The sequence below is a fragment of the Hypanus sabinus genome, unplaced genomic scaffold (genome assembly GCF_030144855.1).
Source record: "Hypanus sabinus isolate sHypSab1 unplaced genomic scaffold, sHypSab1.hap1 scaffold_238, whole genome shotgun sequence".
Classification (NCBI taxonomy): domain Eukaryota; kingdom Metazoa; phylum Chordata; class Chondrichthyes; order Myliobatiformes; family Dasyatidae; genus Hypanus; species Hypanus sabinus.
In genome coordinates, this window is record NW_026780497.1 from 49,866 (window position 1) to 67,293 (window position 17,428).

The following is a 17,428-nucleotide window of genomic DNA, read 5'->3' on the forward strand; positions in this document are numbered from 1 at the left end:
AGGAGGAGCAGACAGGAGTTATAGGCAACCAGGATATGACCAGCTCCCTACAGCTCTTATCTATCACCTCTTTATTCTCTCTTATGAGTTGAAGATAATCAACTGCTTCTCCAGATCGTTGAAACGTTCTCACAAAAGCGGCAGCACGGTGCAGCAGGTGCAGATTTGATTATCCATAAAGGTTGACGCCATGTAGACCTCCCACATCGCAAACTCAGTAGAAAACACTGTCTCCGGAGCAATTGGCACTGCCAGATGTGAAATGGAGAAGTACGAGCAGAATGATAAAGTTGTTACCTCCCTTAAGTCTGAGGATCTGAAACAGGCGCAAGCTAAAACTTAGCACACTAAATGGCACTGCCTCTAAGCTGCACTTGAATTTTCCGCTGTTTCTGTTGAATCCCTCTCCGTTGACTGGACCCGTCACGACAGTAATTGGTCAAATCACTGGTATATTCCACAGTGAAGACAGATGCAAAATACCTATTCCGCTCATCCATCCATCCATCATTTCCCTGAACTCCATTCAAAGCTCTCCAGCACAATTTGCAATAGCCCATGGTTTTTGTAAGCGTACTTTCAATTTTGTTCTTTTGATGTCCGCCTGAATCGCACAAAGTGCGCTGCTGAGACCTCACGTGACCTCCACATCCAGCACGTCAACCCAGTTCATGTGCTCAGCCTCTCGCCCCGTTTCATAACTCACCCGAGATCGGCCCCCGCTCTGATCCCTCCTCCCTGCCCCGTGCCGTCCCAGTTCTGCGTCGCTCAGCACCCCGCTGTGCTGGCACGTCCGCTGATTCTTTGCCTTTTTTTTTTCTCATGGGTCAAAATCATTCACTTTGGCACTAACGTTCTGACGTCAGAACAATCTGACGCTCTGTTTGGATCGGGAAATGGTTCAAGTTGTGGTTTAACGAGACGGGAAGCAGATGAGTTCCGGATTACGGAGATATAAGTATTTCTATTTTGTCCACAGGGCCGACGAAGATACCACAACTGCACCTCCGGTGCCTACTCGCCTTGACAGGTAAATGGATATCGAAGACAGTGACTATGCGCGGGACGAAAAATGAACCAATAGTGCTGCTGTATCGCGCGGGTGCTCAAAATGACGGTAATGTCAGGAGCGCTGTTGTAATACTATGTAATTTAGCTCTTTAAGCCATCTCATATGCGTCACCTTGTTATAGGGTTTCCGAAAGCCGCAGAAAACAACAATTGACTTTTATTTTTGGTCAGGTTTACTTGGGCTGTTGGGCGTGGTAAAATGAATATGGCAGTTCTCAGGGATTGAGTATGATACGATTGATGTAGAGCCCGCATAGTTACAAGTACAGGATGTGTGTAATATGTTTGTAAGGGAGGAAAATTCAATGATTGATTAAAAATGCCGACAGAGCTCAGAGTTAAATTCTACCACTGAGACGAAGTGCAATGGGCAAAGAATTCAGGATTGAAGGTTCCCCATGTTGATCCCGGCAGCCTTCAGATTCGAGTTGAAAAATTAATGCAGAATTTAAGTTCTTTTCTTGGACAGAAGAAGGGGAACTCGTGGTGCAACCAGAATTTGGTCGCTATGACGTCGTCTGCGTCATTAAGTAGCGGCTGAAAGAAGGCCACGGTAGAAAGCTTAGCATCTATGAATATACTTTGTATTTAAAGGACAGACGGGAAGGCGTATGCGGTGCTGTGGCCCTGTTGATATCAGAGGACATTAATTCTTTAGAAAGAGGTGAGAAAGAAAGTGGATAATTTGTAGGCGGAGTTAGCAACCTGAAAGAGAACAAATATATTTGTGCTCGGGCGTACTCAAGGAAAATTATTTTGTACTGGATTTACTGTAACAACTCAGGTTTTATTCGGAAGCGTAAGGGAAATGAACCCCGAGGACACAGTGATTGTATTATGTTTGTATTATACTTAAATTTCTGAGGAAGAAGTTTAACTCACATGTAGCAGTATTGCACAGGAATAAAGGTTTGTAGTGGGGCATGAGAGAGGTGCTTAAGCAGGTGGATTGGAGGGGAATATCGGAGCGTTTACCGGCGGACATGAAATGAATAAAAAATATAGTAGTGTCTCAGAAGACGCAGGATACATATGAACCACAGAAGGAGAGATTCACAAGTGGCCAGGGTGGCAGCTAATGGACGATAAGGACTGCATGAAAGCTAAAGAAAGGGCAGTTAAGGAAACAAAAGTGAGAAGACAGTTGGAGGATTAGGATGCTTAGTTTCTAAAAAAACATAAAAAGCTATGTGAAGGGATATGTTGAAATATAAGAGTAAACTAGCAAACACGATATAGCCAGGATACTAAAAGACGGTTTTTAAATTTTTTAAAAGTTATATAAAAGAAAATGGAATTTAGAGTTGATATTGGAACACTGAAAAATTATGCGGGTGCGGAAGTAATAGCGGCAAAGAAATCGCCGATGTCCAACAGGTATTCTGCATCATTCTTCATCGTGGAAGACACCAGCAGAGTACCAGAGATCTGTGAATAATCGGGAGCATGCGTGAGTCGAGTTGCTATCGGAAAGTAACAGGTGCCATGGAAACTGCTGGGATTTAAGTAGCGTAATTCACTTTAGCCAGATGTACTACATACCAGAGTCATGACAGAGATTTTACACTGATTTTCCGAATGCATTTGTTAAGGTGCCAAAAATAATGTTGCTTAACTAGATAACCTCCTATAATGTTACAGGAAAGAGACAATTAAATGATAACGGAATGGCTGACAGGCTGGAAACAGAGATCATGAATACAACAGGCCTTTTCAGAGCATTGAGTATAGGAGTAGGGATGTACAACTCCTATACATTGTACAAGGCATTGGTAAGGACGAATCTGGGGTATTGTGTACAGTTCTCGTCACCGAATTATCGGAAAGATGTCAACGAAATAGAGGTAGTACAGAGAAGATTTACTAGAATGTTACCTGGGTTTCAGCACCTAAGTTACAGAGAAAGTTTGAACAAGTTAGGTCTTTATTATTTGGAGAGTAAAGGGTTGAGGGGGACGTGGATAGGTTTCTTTTTTCCATTGAGAGTAGGGAAGATTAAAGAAAACATTGAGTTGAAAGATAGGGGTCAAAAGTTTAGGCGTAACACGAGGGGGAATTTCTTTACTCAGTGAGTGGCAGCTGTGTCGAACGATCTCCTGGTGGAAGTGGTAGAGGCAGGTTCCATTTTGTCATTAAACAATGGATTAGTATATGGACAGGAAAGGATTGGAGTGTTATGGGCTGAGTGCAGGTAAGTGGGACTAGGTGAGAGTAAGCGTTCGGCACGGACTAGGAGGACCGAGATGGCCTTTATCCGTGCTGTGATTGTTATATGTTATTTGGTGGGCTTCCGGACGGGGCAGATACGGAGCGAGGGTCCGAAGGATAGCGACGATTGGTGGAGGTCGATTTTGAACGGTTGCCCGATGAGCGAGCAGCAACTTGACGCACAGACTGTTTAATACGATATATATATATTTTTTTTCTTTTTTTTAAATTTCGTTTCTCTACTAACCAGATAGTCAAAGGAAGAGTTATAAGGCTTAATTGTTTAGACGCATATTGTGTATTGTTTGCTATTTCGGAGTACTGATTGGTAACAGGGGACAGACCCCGCAGCATCCACCCAAAGGAGAGTTCTTAAGTTTGGCCAGGCCGGGGGTTATCAGCCCCTCTATTAAGCTGCTAGGCGAAGTGAGATTTACAAGTGTGGGGGCTCGTCTTGGATTGAATCCGTTGGATGCGTGTGATTACCCTGAGCAATTAACTAGTGGGGCAGATTTTCGTACTCCAGATGGTTTGTTAATTCCGCTGTTAATACCCTTAAGGTTGCAATTCTCAGTGGAGGTTTGATGAATAAGTGGCGCAGGTGTCGGTTTAATGCAGACCACCGCTGAGGTGGCTGGGGGCGGGTTCTATTCTTTCTGAGGAGTGCGAAGAATAAATGCAGAAATCAAATTAAAAGACCCAGCTGTGGCAGGTTCCGCCTATGCACTGAATTAACGCCCACTCCTGAGATGAGGGCGGAAGGTAGTCTCAGTTATTAATGACTGGCAGTGCAGGATGATGAATGGTTGAACGATTGAATGGGAGGGACGCTGACGTTGTGGGAGCCGTCAGGTTAAATTATGCCGTAAGGACAGCTGTCAATTATCTGCAAGCAAGCACTGTACCATGCTTTTGGTCCGACTGGAGGCCCACTGGAGCTCAAGGTGTGGTTTCAAAACATGCGTCAGGAGAAGGGAGAGAAGCGTTCTGATTTTATTTTTCGTCTGCAGAGGCAGCTAAATTGCTTGCGGCGCAGAGGGGTCATTCGGGAGGGTGAGTTGGATGTGGTAAGAACGGACCAGATAGCCAGGGGCAACCTGTCCTATGACCGGATGGTGTGGCGTCTCCAAAAGGCTCAAAAGACGGGCCCTGCATCTTTTATTGAGCTGATTCGAGAGGTCCGGAAAGAGGAGAACGCGGCGGAAGCGCGGGACGACGCAGTCAGCAGGGTACAATCCTCGGTAGTTGTCCCCTGCGGTGAAGTGACCACAGATACCCTACCCCGGGGAGCCGTTGATGAGATTATGGGAGAGTTGAGATCGGAGATACGTCGTCTGTAATCAGCGGTTGTGACCCCGCCCCCATTAGATGCAGCTGACGAGGGCGGATTCCCGAAGGGGTACACAATGCAGGTGTCACGCCCGAAGGAGAGTGAGCCCCCGGGTACCTCAGCAGGGACAGTCGTAGTGAAACCCTAGAGGAGACACTGAGAGTGGGCGGCATTCCCAGCAATGTAACAAGAATTCCCCAAAGCAACAGATCCTATTTTTGAAGGCTTAGTGTTTCCACGCTCCAGTGTCTCACTGTGGACAGAGTGTAATTACGATAAAGCCGAACGGTATCTGACGCATTTACCCTTGACACCATTCGACGCACTGTAGATTTGGGGTCTCAGTGCTGGTGATTATCGATACGACGTTTATTTGTCAGTGAAACTGGAATTCTTGGAGACCGATGTGGGATTGTCTGAGGTTCTTGATACATTGGTGCTGTTTTGTCCGGAACCTGTTGAGAAGGGCGGCGTTTCAATACTTGTATGGTCCTCTGGTGGACCCAATGTTTCGAGCTGCTTTTGTGAAAGTGCGTGGCAGCATTGGGCTGGATACCTAATTTAAACAAGGGACTGTGTGGTTCAGCCAGTCGAAGCTAATAGTGGTACCGCCCGGGGAAGTACAGAGGGTGACGGGGACCCCCAAATTTCCCGGAGTGCCTGAGAGCGAAACCCTCTTTGTGGATGTTCCGGAAGATCACGAGGGCAATTCCGGATATGCTGCTTGGGTACTGGTGAGTTCCGAACTACTGAAGACCTCGTTTGTACAGGCAAGCAGGATGGCAGTGACTTTCAGGAACACCACGAATAGGGTCACCTTCAATCTGGGCATCTCCTTCGCACATTTTATTCCCGATGACGGTAATGTCGAGTGTCACTGTGAGGCTCGCCGGGGAGGGTCTATTGGAAAACGCGTGGGCGGAGCTGAAATTCAACTCGGGGGAATGTCCGGTGCCGCAGGGTTAAGGAAAGGAGTCTTGTAGAGATGATTTTGAAGAGGAAAGGTGTATTTTCCATTGGCGAGCATGATGTGGGTTGTTGCAAGAGACTGCATACTCTCTGCGGGTGACCGAGGACACACCGTTTAGAGAGAGGTCGCGGCGACTGACCACTGCAGACGTGGAAGACGTGCGGCAGCATTTGTGTAAGCTGAAGGAAGCTGGGATCATCACTGTTTCCCGAAGCCCCAGGGCGCCCCAGTAGCAGTGGCCCAGAAGAAGAACGGGAAGGTACGCATGTGTGTGAACTACAGGACTCTGAACACCGCACCGTCCGTGACCAGTATACCGTCCCGAGTGTCGAAAACGCGCTGGCCTGTCTGAGAGGTGCGAAGTGGTTTAGTGTGCTGGATTTGAGTAGTGGTTATTACCAGATCCCGATGACTGATGCCGTCATTTATATGTTCCCTGGGATTATTCCAGTTCGAAATTATGCACCAGGGCATATTGGGAGCCTTTGCAAACTTCCAGCGGTTCATGGAGAAGACTGCGGGGGATATGAACCTGCTTGAGGTGTTGTTGTATATCGATGACCTCATAGTATTTGGATTCAGATTGGAAGAACATGAAGCGAGGCTACTGAAGGATCTCGGCCGCCTGAAAGCTGAAGGGTTAAAACGTTACCTGGACAAGTGCCAGTTCTGCTAAGCGTCTGGCAGCTGTGTCTGACACAACCTCACGGAATGGAACAGCTACAGACCCGGCGAAGGTGAAGCGGTGACCATTTGGGCAAGGGCTCCGACTGTGAACGCTCTGCGCTCGTTCTTTGGGTTCTGTGGTTATTATCGGAGATTCGTGAAGGGCGACGCCAAAGTGAGTCACACATTGAATCAGCTTCTGTGTGGTTACCCTCCCTTGGGGAAGAAAGGGAGAGCGAAACATTGAAAGGAGCCCTCTGCACAGTGGTTGGATGTAAACTGCGAGGAGCCCTTTCAGTCGCTGAAGGAGCTGCTGACACAGGCGCCGGTGGTGGATTTTGCGGAAATCCGATTGCCGTATGTACCGCACACATATGACGTTCAAAAGTTTTTTTAAGGTGCATGAGGGAACGGACAGGGATGAAGATTGGGATAACATTCCTGAACTTGGAGTGAAGGCCTCATGTCAGTTTGCCATCACCCTGAAGGCAGAGGGAAAAGAAAGGCAGGATCGTGTGGCGGATCAACTGGCGGCTTCTGATATCGCCATTCGCCAAGTTTACTGTCATCGGACTGCGATGAAGACGGATCAGCTGCCGGATTTGAGTTCTGCTCAGCGAAATGTACCGGGCGTTGGCACTATTTGGACAGTGGTCGAAAAGAAAGACATGGCTCAGGCAAAGAAGTCGAAGCACGCTTCTGTGCCTCCATTACTGAACGAATGGCCTCATTTGAAGTTGAAGAAAACATCTAATACCAGGTCAGGTCATCCCCGGACCGACTGATTGAAATCGAGCCGCGCATTCGCTGCATACGACGGAAGACAGTGCCTAGGCCGGCAGCTTCTTTGTCCCAATTGCAGAGTGCAGGGCTGCTCGTCCTGGTGTGTATGGATTTCCTGTCAATAGCACCCGATGCCAGCAACACGGCGAATGTCTTGGTCATCACGGACCGCTACACCAGATATGCTCAGACTTTTCCTACCAAGGACCAGAGCGCGACAACGGTGGCAAAAGTGTTATGGGAGAAGTATTTCTTTGATTGTGGCTTTCCCAGGAGGATACATAGTGACCAGGGACGGGACTTAGAGAGCAGACTCATCTATGAGTTACTGGCAATGCTTGGAGTCGAGAAGTTTAGGACCACGATGTATCACCCTCACAGCGATCGTCAGCCTGAAAGGTTTAATCGGACGTTGCTAGACATGCTCGGGACCCTGGAGATCAGCGAGAAGAGAGTGTGGAGTCAACATACTGGGCATCTGGTTCACAGTTATAATTGTACACAAAGTGAAGCTACTGGGTACTCGCTTTATTATCTGATGTTTGGGCCCGAGGCGAGGTAGCCCATTGACTTTTGTTTTGAGACTGACGAGGGTGATTTACCACCGAAGAGTTATTTGAAGAATGTGTCTGCTATAAGATCTGAAAAGGGTTTATGGATTGTCTGGGGTCGCGGCCGCCAAGCAGAATCGAGGAAAGAAGAGGCGGCATGATCAAAAAGTGAGGTTCTCCAAACTCCTGCCGAGAAATTTGGGACTGCCTGGAAAGCACAAGTTGGCTGACCGCTGGGCGGCCACACCCTTTGTGGTGGAGAGTCTGATGCCAAACCTACAAGTTTTCTGATTGAATCCAAAGGAGGGGAATGGGCCTGTCAAGATTGTCCATCGGATTTGGCTGTTGCCCCTGGGACAGGAGGTGCAGTTTGACCTAGAGCCCGACTTTGAGCTTACACCCAGTAAGAGGACTTTGCCAAAAGGCAGGGCGACTCCAGGGCCCACGGCGGGAGAGGTTAGGACGGCCGCCACCCCCGAGAAGGATGGTTTGCTGCCTCGCGGGTGCCAGGGTCTGGGATGTCTCTGATCGCCTGCACGTCATTCTGAAATGGGAATGTGATCAGCCAGATGTCATGGTACACATCGGTACCGCTCACGTAGCAAGAAAGAGTGAGGGGACTCTGAAGAGAGAGTACAGAGAGCTTCGTAGGAAGGTAAAAAAAGCAGGACATCGAGGGTTGTAATCTTAGGATTGCTTCCTGTGCCACGTGCCAGTGAGGGTAAGAAAATGATAATCTGGTGGATGAACACGTAGTTGTGAAATCGGTGTAAGGGGCAAGGTTTCATATTTCAGTATCATTTGGGACCTCCTCTGGGGCAGAAGGGACCTGTACAAGAGAGACGAGTTACACCTAAAGTACAGGGGGAGGAATATCCTTGCAGGGAGGTTTGTTAGTTCTAGGGTTTAAACTAGAATTTCAAGGGGATGGGAACCAGAGTGCCAGACCAGATATTGGAGCGGGGTGAAAATACATGATGTTAAAAGTTCATGCAAAGTCACAAATAGAAGCGTTATGTGTGGTGATAATAATCTTCTGAGGTCTGTCTACTTCAATGCGAGTCGTATTGTGGGGAGCTGAGGGCATGGATTGACACATGGAATTACGACATTGTAGCTATTAGCGACACTTGGCTACAGGAGGGACAGAAATGGCAGCTTAACGTTCCATAGTTCCGAAGTTTCCGACATGATGATTGGCAGAAGAATGAAGGGTGGAAGTTGTGGCATTGCTTGTCAGGGAAAATGTTACAGCAGTGCTCAGGCAGGACTGATTAGAGAGCTTGTCTACTGAGGTCATATGGGTGGTGCTGAGAAGCAAGAAAGTTATGGTCACATTAATGGAGTTCTATTATAGACCACCCGATATTCAGCAAAAATTGGAGGAGAAAATCTACAGAGAGATAGCAGACAACTGCAGGAAACATAAAGTTGTGATAGCAGGGGTTTTTAATTTTCCACATATTGATTGGGACTCCCATACTGTTAAAGAGTTAGACGGGTTAGTGTTGGTAAAATATGTTCAGGGAAGTTTTCTAAAATAATATATAGAGGTACCAACTAGAGTGGATAGAATATTAGATCTCCTATTAGGAAATGAGTTAGGGCAGGTGATGGAAGTGTGTGTAGGGGAATACTATGGTTCCAGTGATCATAACACCATTAGTTTAACTTGATCATTGGTAAAGATAGATCTTGTCCTCGGGTTGATGTTCTAAACTAGAAAAAAGGACAAATTTGAAGAAATTAGAAAGGCTCTAACAAGCGTGGATTGTGACAGGTTATTTTCTGGCAAAGATGTCGTTGGTAAAAAGGAGGCCTTCAAAGGAGAAATTTTGAGAGTGCAGAGCTTGTATGTTCCTGAGAGGGATAAAGACAAACTGAATCAGGAACAGGAACCTTTGTTCTCTAGAGATATTAAATCTAAGATTAAGAAGAAGAGAAGTGTATGACATGTAGGGGAAACAGAAAGCAAATCAGGCGCTTGAGGAATATAAACAGTGCAGAAAAAAGAACACTTAAGAAAGAAATCAGGAGAATTAAAAGAAGACATGAGGTAGCTTTGGTTGTCAAAGTGAAGGATAATCGAAAGAGCTTCTCCAGAATTATGAAGAACAAAAGGATAGTAAGGGATAAAATTAGTCCTCTTGAAGATGGGAGTGGTTTGCTATATGTGGAACCAAAAGAAATGGGGAAGTTCTTAAATGGTCTTTTATTTGCGCGTCTGTATTTCATAAGGAAACTGACATGAAGTCAATGTAAACCAGGCAAAAAAAGTAGGGACGTCATAGAACCTATACAGATTGAAGAGGAGGAGGTGCTTGCTATCCTGAGGGAAATCAGAGTTCATAACTCCCCAGGACCTGACAGGGTTTTCCCTCGGACCCTAAAGGTAACTAGTGTTAGAATTGCAGGGGCCCTGGCAGAGAAATTTAAAATGTCGGTACTACGGGTGAGGTGTCGGTGGATTGGAGGATAGCTCATGTTGTTCTGCTGTTCATCAAATTAGACCAATAAGTTTGTCGTTGGTAGTAGGTAAATTATTGGAAGGGTTACTAAGAGATAGATGTACAAGTATTCGGATAGACAGGGACCTAATAGGGAGAGTCAACACGGCTTTGTGTGTGGTAGGTCATGCTTAACCAATCTATTGGCATTTTTCAAGGGGGTTACTAGGAAAGCGGATGAAGGGAATGAAATGGATGTTGTATTGGTTAGTTAGGAAGATTCAGTCGATAGGTATACATGGTGAGGTAGTAAATTGGATTACATATTGACTCAATGGGAGAAGCCAGAGAGTGGCATTGGAGGATTGCTTCTCTGAGTGGAGGCCTGTGACTATTGGTGTGCCACAGGGATCAGTACTAGGTCCATTGTTATTTGTCATCCAGATCAAACTGGATCCGCAGATTTGCTGATCATACAACGATTGGAGGTGTAGTGGAAAGTGAGGAAGGTTTTCAAAGCTTGCAGGGGGATTTTTACCAGTTGGAGGAATGGGCTGACAAATGTCAGATGGAGGTTAATGCAGACTAAGTGTGAGGTATTGCACTTTGGAAAGACAAACCAAGATAGAACATACAAGGTAACTGAGGAGTGCAGTAGAACAGAGGGATCTGTGAATACAGATACATAATTCCCTAAAAGAGACGTCACAGATTGACAGGGTCGTAAAGGGAGCTTTTTTGCACATTGGCCTTAATAAATCAAAGAATTGAGTATAAGATTTGGCATGTTATGGTGAGGTTGCATAAGTCATTGGTGAGTTCGAATTTGGAGTATTTTGTGCTGTTTTGGTCACCTAATTAGAGGAAGGATATTAATAAGGTTGAAAGAGTGCAGAGAAGGTTGACACGGATGTTGCCAGGATTTGAGAAAATGAGTTAAAGAGAAAGGTTGAATAGGCTAGGTCTTTATTCCCTGGAGTGTAGAAGAATGAGGGGAGACTAAATTTATGATGGGTACAGATAGAGTGAATGCAAGCAGACTTTTTTCCACTGAGGCTAGGGAGAAAATAACAGAGGACATAAGTTAATGGTGAAAAGGGAAGTTTAAAGGGATCATTATGGGAAGCTTCTTCACACACAGTAGTGGGGTGGAATGAGCTGCCAGTTGAAGTGGTGAATGCAGGCTCACTTTTAACATTTAAGAAAAACGTGGATAGGTACATGGATGAGAGGGGTATGGAGGGAAATGGTCTCGGTGCAGGTTATTGTGGCTAGGCAGAAAATGGTTCAGCAAAGTCACGAAGGGCCTAACGGCCTGTTTCCGTACTGTAATGTTCTATGGTTCTAAGTGTGACTGAGGGGTTAATTGGCTTTGTGCGTGGTGGGACATGTTTCACAAATCTATTTGAATTTTTCGAGGAGGTTACCAAGAAAGTGGATGAAGGGAAGGCAGTGGATGTTGTCTGCATGGACTTCATTAAGGCCTTTGACTAGGTCCCGCATAGGAGGTTAGTTTTCAATATTTCTTGTCGCTAGGTACACATGGTGAGATAATGAATTGGATTAGACATTGGCTCATTGGGAGAAGCAAGAGAGTGGCAGTGGAGTATTGCTTCTATGAGTGGAGGCCTGTGACTAGTGGTATGCCACAGGGATCAGTGCTGGGTCCATTTTTATTAGTCATCTATATCAATGATCTGGATGATAATGTGGCAAATTGGATCCTCCAATTTGCTGAGCATACGAAGTTTTGAGATGCGGTGGACAGTAAGGAAGGTTTTCAAAGCTTGCAGAGGAATTTGAACCAGCCGTAAAATGGGCTGAGAAATAGCAGATTGAGTTTAATACAGACAAGTTTGTGGTATTGCACTTTGGAATGACAAACCAAGGTAGAACATACAATGGTAGGGCAGTGAGGAGGACAGCAGGATAGAGCGATCAGGGAATACAGGTAAAAATTCCCTAAAATTGGCGTCACAGGTAGATAGGGTCGTAAAAAGAGCTTTTGGTACGTTGTCCTTTATAAAACAAAGTATTGAGTATAGGAGTTGGAATGTTATGGTGAGGTTGCATAAGGCATTGGTGAGGCCGAATTGGGAGTATCGTTTGCAATTCTGGTCACCAAATTACAGGAAGGATATCCATAAGGATAAAGCAGTGCAGTGAAGGATTACAAGGATGCTGCCGGGACTTGAGAAACTGAGTTACAGATAAAGTTTGACTGGATTAGGGCTTTATTCCCTGGAACGCAGAAGAAAGAGGGCAGATTTGATAGAGGTATATGAAATTATAATGGGTATAGATAGAGTGAATGCAAACAGGCTTTTTTCACATGCTAGGGGAGAAAGAAAACAGAGGAAATGGGTTAAGGATGAAGGGAGAAAATTTTAAAGGTAACATGGGGGGGGGGCTTCTTCAAACTGAGAGTGGTGGAATTGTGGAATGAGCTGCCAGTTGAAGTGGTGAATGCAGGCTCACATTTAACATTGAAGAAAAACTTGGAGAGGTACATGGATAAGAGGTGCATGGAAGGATATGGTCCAGGTGCAGGTAGTTGGGACTAGGGAGAAAAATGGTTCGGCACAGCCAAGAATTGGCAAGTGATCTGTTTCTGTTCTGTAATGTTGTATGGTTCTATGACGTTTGTATGCTGGTTAACCAATCGGGATTTTGTTGCACTCTGTTGTGAATCTGGTAGGAGTTTATTTCGCCCTGCTTTTGCCAGCGATGCAGGGACATGAGGGGAGAAGGCACGAATGGAGATATTTGGTAGACCGCCGGACGGGGTGGACTGGGAGCAAGGGTCCAAATGGTAGCGACGATCGGAAGGAGTTAATGTTAAACGATCGGCCTGTGACTGAGCTCCAACTTTGCGCACTGACAGTCTAATAAGATTGTTTATTTTTCCTTTATTTCGTTTCTCTACTAACCAGATAGTCAAACTAACAGTTATAAAGCTCAATCGTTTAATCGCATATTGTGCACTGTTTGTTATTTCGGGCACTGTTCTGTAACAGGGCACCCATCGCACAGCATCCACCCAAACGTGATTCCTTACGTTTTCCCGGGCCGGGGTTTATCACCCATTATATTACGCCGCTAGGCGAAGCGAGGGTTGCATAAAAAAGCAGCTCTTTTAATGCACTACGACATCGAATGGCCAATTCGAAGAAAACTTGCTCAAAAGTCTGCATATTGTTTTAAACTTACTTGCGTTCCTGTCTGAAAGTTATTTCTGTTTATGTATACTTGCTTATTGATCGATCGCTCCATAAATTCAGAAAATCTACCGCGAATCTCTATATTCAAGATCTCGAAAATCCTGCTCATCAGCAAGCACTTTTCACGCACCCCTGGTTCGGCTTGTCCATGTGGTACAGCAATCGAGAGGATACTGTCCTGTAGGTCCAGTTTGTCAACTTTCTATCGAGCCCCCCTAAACTCTCTCTGCAGGACTTCGTTATTGTGTCTCCTTATGCCATAGAAACATAGAACGATACAGCACTGTTCAGGTTCTTCGGACCACAATGTTGTGCCGAAATTTAAACCATGCCTCCCCTATAACCTTCCATCTTAAACTCCTCAATATACCTGTCTGGTAGTCTCTTAAATTTGACTAGTGTATCTGCCTCCACAACTCACTCAGGCTGTTCACTCCACGCACCAACCACTCTCTGAGTAATATAACTTCCTCTAATATCCCCCTTGAACTTCCCTCCCCTTACCTTGAAGCCATGTCCTATGGGATTGAGCAATGGTGCCCTGGGGAAGAGGCGCTGCCTCTCCACTCTGTCTATTCGTCTTAATAAGCCATTTGTGCTTATCTACTCTTAATACATCGTTTCTCTCTTGGACCCCAACTGAGACATCACTTACCCTCGAATGGACAGATAACTTATCGTCCGGATATCGCAATAGTGCCCACAGAATCTCGTCTCTGTTCCTCTGACTGTGGAGTCTTCTATCACACTGCAGTCAGCTTCACCAATCTGCTCTTCTGAGCCACTGCAAAACCCTCAGTGCCAGAGACACGGTGACCGTGTGTCTGTCGTGTTTGGCTGTCCTCTTCTTATTATCGTGTTACAGTTCTGGTCACCGAATTACAGGAAACATATCAACAAGATAGAGAGAGTACAGAGAAGATTTTCTAGAATGTTACTGGGTTTCAGCACCTAAGTTACAGGGAAAGGTTGAAAAAGTTACGTATTTATTCTTCTGAGCGTAGAATGTTGAGAGGGGCTTGATAGAGGTATTTACAATAATGAGGGGGATAGATCGAGTTGACGTAGCTAGGCTTTTTCCATTGAGAGTAGGGGAGATACAAACAAGTGGACATAAGGTGAGAGTTAGAGGGCAAAGGTTTACGGGTAACAAGAGGGGGAATTTCTTTACTCAGAGAGTGGTAGCTGTGAGGGATGAGCTTCCAGTAGAAGTGGTAGAGGCAGGTTCGGTATTGTCATTTAAAGTAAAATTGGATCGGTTTATGGATAAGAAAGGAATGGAGGGTTATGGGCTGAGTGCGGGCCAGTAGGTCTAGGTGAGTGTAAGCGTCGGCATGGACGAGAAAGACCGAGATGGCCTGTTTTCGTGCTGTAATTGTTATATGGTTATACTGTGGGGAAACTGTCACAGGTGAACTCTGTCCTTGCTGTGCATTCCCGTTACGTTACTTGACAATCACACAGCTACTATATCCTGCGAACAAAGAACGCTCCTGAGGTTTTGCATGGTCATCCACAGACAGCCCTTCAACCCAGCTCATGTACTCAGCCTGCCGCCCTGCTTAATAACTTACCCGAGCTCTGGCCCCCCTCTCGGCTCCCACCTCTGCTCACAGTTGCACCTCGCTGATCATCCCGTCCGGTTGGCAGGTCCTCTAGTCCTTTGTTCACTTCGCATGCTTCAAACGGATCCCTTTTCAGGCTGACATGCTTGAAAATTTTGGCAGCGAATCAGAAATGCAGGCCGCCGTGGATAGCAGGACCGGGAAATGGCCAAAAGGGGATGGTTTAATGACAGGGGAAGCGGATTACGGATTCCAGATCACGGAGATATAATCATTTCTATGTTTCCCCACAGGCTCAGAAAACGTAGCATACGCACGTCTGCGGGAGCCCTTACCAGTGGCGAGTAAGTTGAAATCGGACTCTGTGACTCTGGGCGGGGCGATCAATCAAGCCACAGTTCTGCTGGATCGGGTGGCTGCAGAAACTGACGGATAAGGTCGGGTGCGCTTCAGTAACACCAAGCGCACTTTGCTCCCTGCGCTTCTTCATGGGCGGCAACTTGTTGAAGCATTTCTGAGAATCTAGAGAAAACAATTGACTTTCTCAGATTTACCAGAGCCATTGGAAGTTGTGTAAACTAAGATGGCAGTGGAACGGGAAACAGGATGTCTTGCTGAGGATGCGCCCACGGGTTTATATGTAGATGCTGTTTGTAGCATTAACGTGAGGAAGGAGATGTCAATGGTTGCGTACAAATGCAGACAGAACAAAGAGTTAAATTCAGGCACTGAGGCAAAGTTCCAAAGGGCGAAGAATGCAGGACGGAAGGTGCTGCATTTAAATGCGCGTAGCATTCAGAATAACGTGTATGTACTTGTGCCGAAATTTGGGATTGGTCGTGGCTGAAAGCACACCATAGCTGGGAGCTGAACATCAAAAGATATACTCGGTGTTGAAAGGACAACCAGGGAGTATTAGGCGGTGTTATGGAACTGTTTGTATCGGTTGGTAATGCATCTTTAGAAAGAGGTTGCAAAGAGTCCTGGACCGTTGAATCTTTGTAGGCGGAGTTATGAAACCGAAAGTGTATAAACAAAAGCGGTTTGGGATGCACTTACGGAAATCAAAATAGTAGCCGTGTTTTTGAGAATGCAAACTGAGCTAGAAAATGAGTATTAGAAGTGTAAATGAGGGTCTTTAATATGTAAGGTGATTGGTGGAAAAGGTTGTTGTGGGATAGCAACGAAGGGTATTTGTCGATCACCTAAGAGATGTCTTCTTTAAGCAGCTGTAGGTTACTCGGGGAAAGGCAATATTAGATTAGTTGTTGTGTAATAAACCAGGCCTTATGAGGGTGATTAAGGTAGGGAAAAAAAAAAAACTTCAGGAGAGAGGGCTCATAATATAATTGAATTTATACTACAATTTGAGAGGGACCAGTGTAACTCACTTGAATCAGTATCGCAATGAATTAAGGGGATATAAAGGCCCATGAGAAAGGAGCTTACCGAGGTGAATTGGAGGAAGTTATTAGCTGACTTGACGGGAAATCAGAGATGATGTTTCTAGTTTTAATTTTCCAAGGCACAGGATAGATGTGGACCGCAGAGGAAAATGTTATCAAGTCGCACGGCTAATCAACCGTGGCTGACAAATGGCGGTAAGGATTGCATTACAAAAAGGAAAGGACATACAAGGTAGCAAAAGTGAGCGGTACATTGGATGATTCCGCTGTTTTTAAAATATCCAGCAAAAGGCAACTAAAAGTGATGAAAAGGGAAGAGATGAATTTGGGTGGCATACTAGCCAAGAATATAATCCACGATACCAAAAGTTATTTTCTTCCCAGTTACGTTAAGATGTATTCACACTGACATTTGAGATGGGGAAGCTAGAGTGATATGTGTCATCATTACCATGGAGGAAATGAAATTGCAGTGGCATGAGAGAGGAGTTGGCTAAAATTAAATGGAAAACTGCACCGGCAGCTTTGAAGGCAGAGCTGCAATGGCTGGAATTTCCGAAAAAAACATTCCGAATTTCCGACTTTCCGAAAAAAAAAAGAGCGTGTTATATACACCCTTCAGAGGGAGAAGCATTGTAAAGTAAATGAGTCACATCCATGTCTGTCAAGAGGCGTCAAAAGCAACACAAAAGTCAAAACGAGGTCTTATCGTAGAGCAAACATTAATGGGAAATTAGAAGACAGGGAAACATTTAAAAAACAGCAGAGGAGAAATAAATATTAATTGAAAAGGAAAATTTGGAACGCGAAGACGAACTACCCAATAATATTAAATACGATGTCAAAGGTTTATTCAGATGCATACTGTGTACAAGAGTGACGGGTGTGGATATCGGACTTTTGGAAACAAAGCTGCAGACTTAGTAATGGGGGACAGGGCAAAGGCGGACTAACTGAACAAGTATTTTGCATCACACGTTACTGTGTAAAGCTTCGGGGGTAGAGAGTCACAGCGGGCAGAAGTGTGAGAAGTTGCCATTTCAAAGAAGAAATTTCTTGGAAAGGTGTAATGCGGATGTCAGCTGTTCGGGATGGCATACATTCTAGGTTTCTGAAGAGGAACTGAGGAGATTGTGGAGGCACTAATTGTCCTGGTTCCGAAATAAATCCTCAGACATGCTTGCGGTGGAATGGCAAATTGCAAATGACA

General features: G+C 45.4%; 1 protein-coding gene across 1 annotated transcript in view; it reads left to right on the forward strand.

The window, feature by feature from the left end:
* LOC132387939 (uncharacterized) overlaps positions 1 to 17,428 on the forward strand; it is a 68,495-nt gene that overhangs the window by 37,524 nt on the left and 13,543 nt on the right. The window contains exons 10-11 of the mRNA XM_059960260.1: positions 980 to 1,030; positions 15,106 to 15,156. Of these exons, the coding sequence (XP_059816243.1) occupies positions 980 to 1,030; positions 15,106 to 15,156 (102 nt within the window). The remainder of the gene's footprint in view (positions 1 to 979; positions 1,031 to 15,105; positions 15,157 to 17,428) is intronic.